This window comes from Ciconia boyciana, chromosome 3 (assembly GCF_034638445.1).
Source record: "Ciconia boyciana chromosome 3, ASM3463844v1, whole genome shotgun sequence".
NCBI classification, from domain to species: Eukaryota; Metazoa; Chordata; class Aves; order Ciconiiformes; family Ciconiidae; genus Ciconia; species Ciconia boyciana.
This window is the reverse complement of record NC_132936.1, coordinates 28,825,524-28,838,229: the sequence shown is the minus strand read 5'-3', so window position 1 is coordinate 28,838,229 and position 12,706 is coordinate 28,825,524. Positions and strand designations below refer to the sequence as shown.

General features: G+C 37.9%; 1 protein-coding gene across 2 annotated transcripts in view; it reads right to left on the bottom strand.

Moving 5' to 3' along the window:
- Positions 1–11,981: 11,981 nt before the first annotated feature.
- Positions 11,982–12,706, bottom strand: part of PRIM2 (DNA primase subunit 2) — a 136,340-nt gene continuing 135,615 nt past the window's right edge. For both annotated transcript variants that reach the window (XM_072855233.1, XM_072855232.1), the window contains exon 14: positions 11,982–12,582. In XM_072855233.1, coding sequence (XP_072711334.1) covers positions 12,355–12,582 — 228 coding nt within the window. In that variant the 3' untranslated portion in view covers positions 11,982–12,354. The remainder of the gene's footprint in view (positions 12,583–12,706) is intronic.

Here is a 12,706-nt window from a genome sequence, read left to right as displayed (position 1 = left end):
CTTCTCCTTTCTTCAAGCAGGTATTATTGAATCTGCATTGTTTTTGCAGATGCAGAAATGTTCATACAGCTTTCCCAGGCAGTGGTTTTTGAACTGCTGTCGCTCACAGGCTTCTATATTAAACATAGTGAGTGACCGGATCAGCAACAGGGACAACAGTTACTCTCCATTGCTTGGACATTGCTAGCTGAAATCAGCTCTATGAAATGATACTGTGCATGACAGACCCAAGCCGTTGGATCTATTTTCATTTATGTGCATCAGTGAAACCTTAAAATGAATGTCCTTAAGGTTGTTATCAGCAGCTGGAAAGGTGCAAACAGTTCACAATTAAGCCTGCACACCTGCCTAAAATTCAGAAATGCCCAGCTGGTTTCCAGAACAGCTAGGATTCCTGTGCCTTTTGTTACCACTGCAATGTAACATCAATAACGTAAAACAAAGAGCCAGAAAGTGGGGGCCCCTATTTGAACAAGAGCTCCTGCATCATCAAAGATCCTGAAAAGTTTGTGAACAGCAAGAGAACTCAGACAGTAAGGGAGGCAGAGGCTTCAGCTCAGGGTTATTTAGCATGTAATTTGATTTCATGTGTTTTCCTGCTTTGTATTCATCGATTTCAAATCCTTCCTCAGTATCCATTTCTGCCACAATAGCTACAGTAAATTGCCAGCTCATATTGGATAGGCAAGTGGCCAGCTGAGACTATGGCCATAATTAACATGTCTGCTTTAACAACCCACCTCAAACCTTCCATTTATACAACAATGCATCTATGTAAAAACATCTTCTGGTCACAGTCCTTTCCTTTTTTCTTTTTATCATCTGCCCCTCATATTTGTTACATTCCGTTCACTCATCACAACATCTCCTAATTTAAATTGTAAGCTGTTGAGGACAAAAAATATTCTGTCTTGCTCTATTCTTGTGCTATGAGACCATGAACAATGAGACCCTGCCACAACAGCTCCTCTGGAAATTAATACACATAATAATATTATTATAACCTTCCTAGCATTTTCCTTATCATTTCAAAGTTGGGGTTTTTTCCTGTATTTTTTAAGCAGAGCAGTGGAAGCTGCTGTTTGATTTGCATTCAAACATGAATAAGATGCCAAGTGCTGCACCTCTTTGCACCGTGTGCTCCTTACAGCATGCATCTTCCATAGAGAGCAGTGTGTTGTAGCAGCAGCAGATTAAATTAATCCAGACAGTTTTTGTCCTTCAGGGAAAGGCGCCTTGTTTTTGTCACGCTCCAGTCTGTCAATGCTCCAAAGTCACAGGATAGCAATCCGCAGTACACAGCATTTCAGTATAGCAATGGAGATCAGAAATGGAAACTGTGTTCTTCTTTGAGAAAAAACAATCTTTCGTACAACATCTATTGACCAAAATGCTGCAACTCTGGTGAGTAGTTATCATTTAAGCAACCTTTGGCTTCCCACAGCCGGATGAAAGAAGCAGAGAGGTTTTCACACATTCCTGGTGCATAATTTCCCTGTTCCCGATTCCCTGGACACAGAACACACAAAACGAGACAAAGACAACATGAAGTTCGTCTGAATGTTTCCATTCAGCCAAACCTGTTTCAAAGAGCAAACTTGACATAAAAACCCATCTAGGGAGTGTTTTCCACCAAAACCCTGCTCAGAGAGAGCACGCGCAAACGGAAAGGCCTGCTGCCTGCCAAAGGAAAAAAGCTCTTAGGGTTGAATCACCCATCCATTAGTAGCTGTGAGTAGTGACAGCAGCCTGTCATCATGAGTGCTATGCCCTGAAATGATCAATTCATACTATTGTGCTTATGGGCAAGGCTGTTTTTAATATTCTAATTTTTTTTACGCTAAACAACCAGGTTTAACATCACAATTCTTTTGATAATGTGATTCTGTGCATTCATAGAAATGAAAATCTATACAGGATTTTTTTTTTGAGATATTTCTCTTCTAATAACCATGAGTTATAAACAAAGTCCCTCAGATGTCACCCACAAGACCTCCTGTTTTTATAGGGATCTGATGGCTCTTTTTGACACATGCAGCCAACAGTCCACGTCCCGCTTAGCTCACTACACCACAACCAGTTCATCCATGCAGAAAATAAACATATTGACGCTTTTATCCCTCCCTTCCCTATTCCAAAACCATCCTGTGACCCCAAGGACCAGGCTGGACTCCCTTCAGTGCTAACAACTGCTCTGAATCACAAGCAACAGCAGGAGTGATTGCTAACAGAAACCTCACGTTCCTTTCTTCACCCCTGAGAAGTTAAGATTTTACCAGCCACTTATAAACGTCCCACAGATACTAGTTTAGAAGGATACGTTTATTAGACTTCAGTCTTCTACCTGGCAGAACAAACAGATGCAGAGTAACCCATGGCTTTAATCATTTTCCCTCCGCAGGCACAGTTCAGCCATACAGCTAATTCATGCTGTAGATTCTGCTCAGTGAAGCACTGCAAATTATCCACACAAGCAAAAAACCATTTCCAGAGAGTAGATTTAGGTTAAGCATCATTCAAGGATTTACATGCAAGACTTTCACCACAGTGAACCATGAAGACATTAACACCATGATACATTGAAAAGATACGCTGAACACATTTGTTTATTTAGAGCACAGAGAAGAGCCAACTTCTCATTCCCGAAACAATCATTCAGCAACAGTTAAAAATTAAAACTCTTCAAAAGTACCCAGGGATAGCATGTGGTGGTGATGCTTGTTTGGTTTTAATTAAAATATTTAAACATCTGGAATTGAAAGGAGTGCCAACATCCTTCAACTTCCTGGTAGAGAGAGGAAATAAGATACTTCTAGTATATTCTTACCTCTTAATTTTAGTTCACACACTTAAGAACATTAGTCCTAATCAACTTGATTATCTCCTTGTGTAGCTATATATATTGAGCATACAACGTCACGTCAGATCTCTGAGTTTTCTAAGCAGCTGGTCAAGGCACACTGCATGGTCCACCTGCCTGGCAGACCTGAGTTCATAATCCCCAGCTGAAAAAAGTCATGAACAACAAACGCTTTAGTCCGCTGCTATGAATCGCAGCTCTGTTAAGACATCAGTTGATACCAATTGTTCAGTAAAGTAGAAAGGGTCTATTCACTTCTTTATAACGTCAGTTTAACAATGTTTGTTAAAAATGGTCTTACAAAAGCTTAGGATGCACTTATTTAGACATTTCTTCCAGTTTTATGGGCAACATCAGGTCCTACTGATTAAATGTTCTCTACAGTGACGATGATTAAGAAGGTGACAACTGAATGAATAACACTATGTATAGGTGTACTACTTTCTTTTTTCTGTTTTAAGATATTGCTTTTGCAGGCTACAGAAACACTCCTCAGGTAATTTTTGTTACAGAAAATTATTCTTGCAGCCATAATCAATGAGGAAGAATAGTGACTCAGACAGGTTTAGGTCTACTAACACAAAGAGAAAAAAAGTAACTTCTTGAGAACAAACTTCATCACTGGCAATAAGCTCCAACTGACTGTAAGACACTTTAATAAGAAATGTACCGTTTTTCCAAACACTGTAAATGTGATTAAAAGCTTTTCAAAAAAGTTCTGGTTTTCAACATTAGCTAGAAATACTGGATAACTACAGCTGAAGGGTGGAAGTAAAATTTTTGAAACAGCACTGAATTCTAATAAAGAAAAAAAAAATTCTGCAGTTTGCTACATATTCAAAGATAAGATTGCCTACTAACTAGCCTTTTGAGAAACTGGATCTGAACCGAGAGAGCTGGCAGATGGGATTACTGCACAGATCAGAGTAGCATTCATTCAGAGCTGGGCTTCATGTGTTTTAAATTCTGCACAAAATATAATTTAATAAATATTGAACCTACTATGTAATAAAACAATATGTGGCAAGAACACTGCTTGCAAAAATATGAAAGGTCTGCTACCACTACAGCTATTGTTTTTTCAGACGTAAAAACCATTTATCGAAAGCATTTTAGCAGAACCAGTTATACAGCTGTATGGTATACAGAGATATGATTTTGCCCTCCCAGATCTGTACTTAACCACCTTAAGTAAGTGTCACACAGGTGAACTGCTTTAATATAGTTTTCAGTTACCTACAGGAAACAGTCTTCTCTCCTCTGCAATCTAACTTGATATGTACTGGGAGCCCACAACGCAGTTAAAAAGAGCAAATATCCCATCAAATTTGCTTGATAATCAATTTGGGTATGCCAGTTTGGTGGCTGTGCTTCAGATTAGCTTTGGCCTTCAGTTTGGAAGCAATTAAGCCAGCTGAATATTCTACTATTTTTCTTTCTGATAAGGATAGCAAGGGTTGGTTTGGTTTTCCCTCAAAAGTAAAGTCTAATTTACATATGCTCCAAAACAATTTGGCAATCAAAAGGAAAACATTGCATCTAGAACTGGCATAAATATATTGTCTTGAGGCCTCCTGGGTATAAGAGGGTAAATTCTACAGAAAGTTGGTCAAATGCATTTAGAAGAAAATTTACTTAGACTTTTTTTACCTATATGCACTCATGTCATTTGGTGGGAACTTTAGAAGGGCAAAGGGAGGAGCTAAGTTCATATGGCCTATGAAGGTCTTTAAAATTTTGATTGTGTAGGAATTTTTTTCTAGCTGATGCTTGAAGAGAAAGTGAATGAAGTGGCATTCTTTAATCCAAAGTTGCAAAATCCTTAGGTTTCAAGGTAAGGCCTTACATATCTCATAAAAGTCAGTTTAAGCCAAAATATAGAGGCAAGACAGAAAGTCCACAAAAATCAGTGATTAAATTAAAAAGGACATTCAAATCTATTTTTCCACTGCATAATACATTTGCAATTTTTACAAAACAAAATTCTAATATTCTTTAAATGAATGTTAAAAAGGTGAGAAATATTTTTTTCAAGGATCATTTCTAAACATACTGGGTAGAAATAGGCAGGGAGAGGAGTACTTGCACTTCTTTCATATATGCTTGTACTCAGCAGATTACTATAGCTGCACTACCAACATATTCAACTATTATACCTCTTATTATACACCCTACAACTGCTTTGAAACATATATTCAAATAACACAATTTACTTTTCCTATTTGTATGCTGATTTAGATATTTGTACTTGTTATTCTTGATATGCTGTAAGAGTGATGAAATTCTGAGAAGCAAGACCTTCCTTAGGTGAACATCTAAATCCAAGTGAAAAGTTCCCTTAACTGTCAAAAATCATATTTGTATTAATACTAGATCCTGAAAAGTGTAGTTTTACAATCATCCCTTAGGACATCATAAACTAAAGAGAAAAATGTGATCAGTTGTAGGTAAAACTTACCTTCAACAGTGCCTCCTGATTTAACAGAGAGATGGTCTAAGAAACCTCTGAACTCCTAAGTCCTAGTGTCAAGGATTCTCCCTTTTTCCACTCAAAATCATATAGCAGCAGCAATTATAACTATTCTTTACCTATAGCATGTTAAGAACTTTACCAATTTTTAATTATGGTCTAGCACCAGAGATCAGAATAGAATTAATGTCATTCAGCAGGTTTCCTGGTATTTTTCTACAGCCAACCATTTCTCTGAAGACTTTAGTTGGCCAAACCACTGACACTCCAAAGACCTGAACATTGCGTACCTGAATCACATTTTCTAACTCTTGGGTCTGTCTACTTAGATTGCCTCTATATTCTTCCCAAAAGCAGTAGAGCAGCTGTCTGAACCAAGGACACTCTGCAGCTTGGAGGATTAGATTCTTATCAAACGTAAAAATAAATCCTAGTGTCACAGACTTTAATGGACAAAAGGGCCAGCCAGATCATCCTTTTTGAACAGTACAACACAGACCATTACATTTCATCCAGTAGTTTATGCATCATTTTGACTAGTTCTGGTTGAGCAAAGACACTTCTTCTGGTCTAACTTGATTTTTACTGAAATTGACTTTATAAGTGCTGCCATTAAGCATGGCAGAGACTTTCTGTTTGCGTAACACCTCCCTTGATACAACTCTGATCCTGAGTAGAACGTAATGTTCTTCTAAAAAATAAATATTAAGGTTACGGTATAACTGCTTCTGCTATACTAATGTCCTTTTCATTATCCCATGTTCATGAACCATCTTAATTAAGGTTTATGATTATATGACAAAACATCTTCAACTTGGCTGAGAACTTTCATTTCAGCTAGAAACACAGCATCTTGTGATGCTTTCATTGTGGTTATCATTTTTGTTTTAAGAGGTATTGAGAGTTCATACACGTTCCTGCTGTTTGCAGTCCTGCTCTCCCTTGGCAAATCTACATCAATATCACCTTCCCATCTCCAGCTACTGATGTACTTTTCACCTACCTTAAACCCACTTCTAAAGTCTTCCAGTGCTTCCTCTGTTAACAAGTTAGCATTTAGGTATCTATTCCTGTATATTTCCCAGCTACAATTCACTCTTGACATTATTCCAACCACTTTTATACCTGTTTTCTAATCAATTTACCTACATAAACACTTCAGGTTCCTTGGGCGATTGAGTTGCACCCATTGATCATAACCTTTGTCCAATTCAAATGCCTTAGATCCTTCAGCAATTGAGGGATTTAAACAAATCTTAGTAAATAAGCGAGCTAAGGGGTGAAAGTCTTTTATTTTTCTTTTTGGGAACTAGATACCAAAGACAGAAGTTTTGATGTTGAGATTAAGTACTTCTGGTAACAGTATTAAGAGTACAGATCAAAGTGGAAAGAAAGGTTTGTACTCTCAAGAGGATGTGTTAAAACGAGGAATCCACTGATATGAACTAGGCTTCTGATTCAGATGGGCCAGTGAAGGTTGATAACATTTTGTACCATCTGCTGGAGTAACAAACATAGAAGGGAAAATAAACCATGAAAGGCAGTGACTAGCAAGCATGGCAGCAAGGATGGGTTACTCTGCTAACGTGAACGAAGTAGTGGACTTCATACAAGTCCTAAAAACCATCACCAGTAAAATCTATTATGTGGTAGATAAGGAGGAATACACAGGACAATGAAATAAGGAGACTTTGAACAGCAGAGGTTAGTTAAAAGATGCCAGTTATTCAGCAGACCTACAGTGTAGTAAAAAGAGGAAACAAAAAAAACTCCACACCCATACAATGACCTAAAAGGACAAAGTGATTATTTTGTGGATTTTTAAGAGACTTGAAATAGAGATAGATTTTAGAATATGCTATATAAGCTTTAAAAAAAAAAAATCTTAAGTATCATGATGTGAAATCTACCCAAAAGAACCACTCATATTGAGATCTTGACTACATCTGTCCAGCTGCAATTCATTAGATGTTTCTGATATGCACTTCGGAAAACAAGGAAAGCATCAGTAATTATATTGGTATAACCTTGCCCAAAAGCTCTGGATTACTTCTGCCCTGGCCTAATGGTTTAGGTACACATAGGGAAGAAATGAAAAGCGTAAATGAACTCTTTAAGCTTTACATCCTTGCAAAAAATCTGGGCTGGGAAGCCAGAAGATGATAGCAACCCAGGTAACATAAATGTCCTTGGCAGGCCAACATGTCTAAGTAAAACTAAAAAATTCTTGCCCTAGGTGCAAGGTTTTAAGTGTTCTCCTTCCTTGGTTACATTAAAAAAAGAATCGCAGGGAGCTAACCCTGGGTTTCTGGAATCCTTTTATTTTATTTAGCATATTATCAAATTTGTGGGAAAAACAGGTCTTTCAAATAGTAAAATCTTTGACATATTAAACTTCCATAAGTATTTTGATAGTAGAAACCACAAGAAATTTCACATTTCACAACCATGTGAAAATAACAGCACCACAGAGTGTGCACCTGCATCACAAAGACGTTGCCCTATCTCATCCTCTAAGTGTATACTTGCTACCATGTGTCTTTCAATTACATGGGTTTGAGACTGATTCACCATCTTCAAGAGAATCTCAGTCATCACCACTTACTCTGCTTTGGTTCGCACTGCCAACTGGTCTGAAAGCATGCAAACTGGAATACTTTTGGAATAAATTCACCCAAAAGGCACACTCTGCAATGCTCCTCTATCTGCTAATAACCGCTCCAGCCATACTGTAAGACTAAAACTAGTTCAAAGTAAAACTCCTTTGTAAAAGTAAAAGCATGCCCAGAAGGAACGCCACGTGCTCAGCATCAACTGTTTTGGTGCATGGATCCACTCCTATTGTGCCATGGTACTGGCTGCTTCTGCCATTCCCCCTGCCAGGGCAGCACTCCACATCTCAGCGGAGCACTCTGTAAGTCACACACAACTTGCGAGCTCCTCACCTTTCCTTCTGCAGAACACCCAATAGTAAAGTTCTCTTCTTCATTAGATCTTGAAAGGCTTTGAAGTCAGAGACTGGTTTATTGTCTTTGATGCTAGCACTTCAAAAGATTACAAGCTATGGATTGGCGTTCCTTTTGAAACACCCTCCTCTAAATTTAACTGTGGTACATTTAGGATCAGATGTTGTAAACAACAGTACTTTCTACATGAACACCAGGGCTGTGCAGCGCTGTCTTTTGGCAACAGGCACAGTTGTGTGCATCCCCTCAGAAATGAAACCAAATACTATCTTAATAACTCTTTTACTGACCCAGAATACAGAAGTGTCTGGTCCAGAACAGTTTCAAACTTTAGAAGCTTGTGTCTCCCATTTTTTTTCCAGTTGCAAAATATAACAAAAGTTTACTTTAAAGAGACACTTAGGAGAGCTGATGCTTGCAAACAGATCCATCTGCAATACTTTACTGTAAAAATACATTTTCTTTTCCACTTGCAAAAGAGTAGGGTATGGGGTTTTGGGTTTTTTTGTTATTTTTGACTACTGCATAATCACATCAGGGTCACTTGGTTTTCAGAATCCTTATCTTCTGACTAAATAAAAGGTTTTAATAGCACTACTACAATGCAGGAAATATTTTCAAAAGAATGATTTACATATTCTTAGTGATTCTGCCTTTCCAATCTCAAACAGCTCCATAATAAGGAAGAAGTGATTCTCATTGAAATTACAAAGCAGTAGGAGTGTAAAATTCAGGAAGACAAACAATTCCTCAGTGCCCAACTGCTCAAAAGGTGGATTCTCATTTTGGATTTTTCTACACTATCAAATTCAAAATATTCTCCTTTCAAAGAAAAATCAAAATGGTCAAAATGTGTGAAATATGAAAATAAATTGCCATTTTCTTCAAATAGCAACAAAAGCATTAATTTCAATCCCTTGCTAGTTACTTGTAACTGTATGCCATAATTTGTATGTTTTTCTGTCATATATTTTATTATAGTCCATCTGACAGGTAATAAAAGGGAAGAAAATATAGTTCAAAGCAATTTGTAGTACTGTTAATCAAGAGAGGTAAACTCACAATTATGAAGTAAAGCAATGAAGGACTAAGGCTGTGTCACATACTGTTATATTTGTTGCATTTCAGATTAGTATTTTTCATTCAGAGGATTTGTGCGGTTATATTATCTTTCTTGTAATAGAGACTCATTTTTAAATTTTATGCTTGAATTTCTAAAAGTAACTTTATTCTGCCAATGTAGGAATCCGTTGTAGAATACTTGAACAAGCAGCCATTCCCAACATGACAGATTTCAAAGTACAAGTAAAGCTCAGAAATGAAGTGCTAGGAATTTTATTCACACTGCAAGTGACAATGTCTACATGAGTAGGGTTAGGCCATGACACAAATGTTTCTACTGAATCATAAATTACAATTTGTGGGCCTTGGCTGGGAAACGCCACCTGCATTCAGTACGTTGACCAACTCTTTCTTCTGCCAGCTGTTTCACTTAGGAACACAAATGTCATTGCAGGTCTGAAACCGTTTCACTTCCATTAAAAGAAGTGACATCCATGATGTCCACTAAGGCACCTCCAAATTCACAGAATCACAGAATCGTATAGGTTGGAAAAGACCTTTAAGATCATCAAGTCCAACCATAAACCTAACACTACCAATACCACCACTATACCATGTCCCTAAGCACCTCATCCAACCGTCTTTTAAATACCTCCAGGGATGGCGACTCAACCACTTCACTTAAATTAGAGAACAGTTATCACTTGCAAGGACACTTCAAAACCCTAAGGTCAAGCTTCTTAACCATCTAATACAATCAATGGACTTCCACACATGAGGTGTGGTGCTGCCAGTTTAACCAACAGGAGAAACCAAGCCCACAGGTGTTCATAACTCCTTGCTTCTTGGGCCCAGAACAACCACCACCCTGCACCACCCTGCAGGACCCGGGTGCAGAGCCTTTGTTCAGGATGAATTTCTAAACTCCTTTGAATATATGATATTCAAAGGAGTAAGGGGTTTGTTAGTTTACACAAAGCAGTCCCTAAATAAATTAAGGAATAATTAAAGGAAGAAAAAAGGAACAGTGAATCCTGGCAGATCCTCTTCTAACAACAAAGGGTATATTTTATTTTTAAAGCCTGGTGTTACACTAGCCCTGTGCAGGTTATGTACCCTTAAAGGTACACTCTACCTATGAGAAGCCACCGATTTATGGTTAGTCCAAAATATTAACAGTAATCAAATAGTCTTTAGTACAGTTACAATATAAATAGCTTAAATCAGTCAATTATTGTAGAGAAAATAAAACCTCTAACATAATACAACTAGCAAATGTTACATACTCATGCACTCCCTTGTATCTATCCCTTTCCCTAGTGTTGCACTCACCTTTCCACTGCCCCTTGGGGTCCTGGGATCGGCAGCACCCTCTTCCACACAGCGAATGGTCAGGGTCCCATGTTGTTCATCAGGAGTAGTAGGATGCTGATGGTGGGGATTGTTCCTTCTTCTCTCTGGTGTCCACCTGAGGTAATATTACACATTTCCAAAACTGTTCTACTCACTGTTCTTTCTTCATTGGTCTGGCAATTCCACATTACAGCCAAATAATTATATCTAGCGTGGTTTACTCACATTGTGTATTTGTTCTTTCTTCTCTTTGTTCTTGTTTTGCACAACTCTTTAGACTGTATTTCTTTAAGGATCGGCACTTGGCCATGGGTGATTTGTCTATATCCATGGGGACTCTGGCACCTAAGATCATAGATTAATTGATTCTACACAAGATAACTACTTATTACTTACTAGCCATTAGCTACAGAAACATATAAAAATCATTATAAACATAGGCAGTACACCATGCAATTGTACAAAGCTAGGCTGTGATTTGACAGTTGCTGTTACGGCTAAAACAAAGCTTAAGGTAGGGCAAGATAAGACCAGAAAAATCAAGCTCAGTGAGTCTTCATGCTAAGGCCTTGCAGAGTTAATACAAGTTACCAGCGACGATAATACTGTGTTTATGTGGCTACAGGGCTATACCGGTAGCTAGGTCACTCTCCAGGAAGGGGTAATGCTGTCTTGAAACTCCTTAGGTATCAGATAAAATAAAATTCAGGCCTTCCAAATCCCTAGTCTCCCAGGGATACTCCCAGAGAATACTCTAACAGCATGATATAAAATACCAGCTCTACTTAGAGCTTCCACCCACCGCACAGTGGCAGCTGCCCGGCTGAATGCCGTTCGTGTGTTAGGTGGCTTGGGCTTTGGGCGAATGGGTGGAATTTAGGTGACCCAAAACTGCATTCAGAGGGCTGTTTAGCTTAGCAGGAGACGGGAGGCTCCAGCCACACTCAGACAGTGAGGAAACTTTAAAATTGAAAAGGAATACACACTAATAAGTTTTTAGCTTCTTCAAGAAGAGTCAACTTTTTGGATTACCTTCTTACATAAAGGTGTCTAAACTCTGCATATGTTCTATTTCAAGCACCAAAACCAGCTCTCTAAATTTAGTGTCAAGGTACACAAGCTAGGAAGCTGATTTCCCTCAGCTCCTCATGTAGAAAAGAGACAGACAGACTCCTCCAGAGGACAATTTTGATCATAAGAACTCCTACTTAATTACCATCCAAACACAGCTAAAAAGAAAATACCACAAATTTTTGCTTTGCAATTTATTTATTAAGAAGAAACATATAAAAGGGACCACAAAACGGGACAAAAAATATTGAAACATTCTGAAGAAAAATAAAAAAGGTAAGTCAGACAAAAATCACCTAATAATTCGGAAAGAACTTTCCTTTCCCATCGTTCAACATGCTGTGTAAAACAGTATCCTAAAGCATCAAGAATAAGTACTGGATGCAATTACAGCTTCAGTATCTATCTTTCTTTTCTTCAGCCTATTCAAAGCACTAAATGCCTGTGTCTTCCAGGTAGTGAAGTGCATATTCCTTAGTATACGGACAAATTCAGCTAGAAAAGGCAAAGAATTGAAGAAAGAAAAAAACCAAACCAAACCAAAACAAAAAACCCCGAAATAACACAGCTGCTTAGTCTTCAGTGAAATATGCCTCCAGTCCCTCCAGTTCTGCATCAGCTGTGGTATTTGAAGAGGTGGGAGCAGAATTTGAATTCATGCTTTCCTGACTATTACTTTTTTGTTGAAAGTTTCCTGAATTATTTAGTTCCTTCTTCAGTTCCCTACCACCACTTAATAGCCTTTGACTCTCTGTAAAATACTGATTAGGATGATTCAAAGAAAACCCAACGTCATCAACCTGCACATAAAAGGAAAGGAAGAGTGAGTTATTGTATTTATTTCAAAAAGTCATCTTTTTCACATTCAAGAACAAATTAATTAGCAATTTAATAAGTTCTAATTTTGTTGAAGAAAAAGGCATC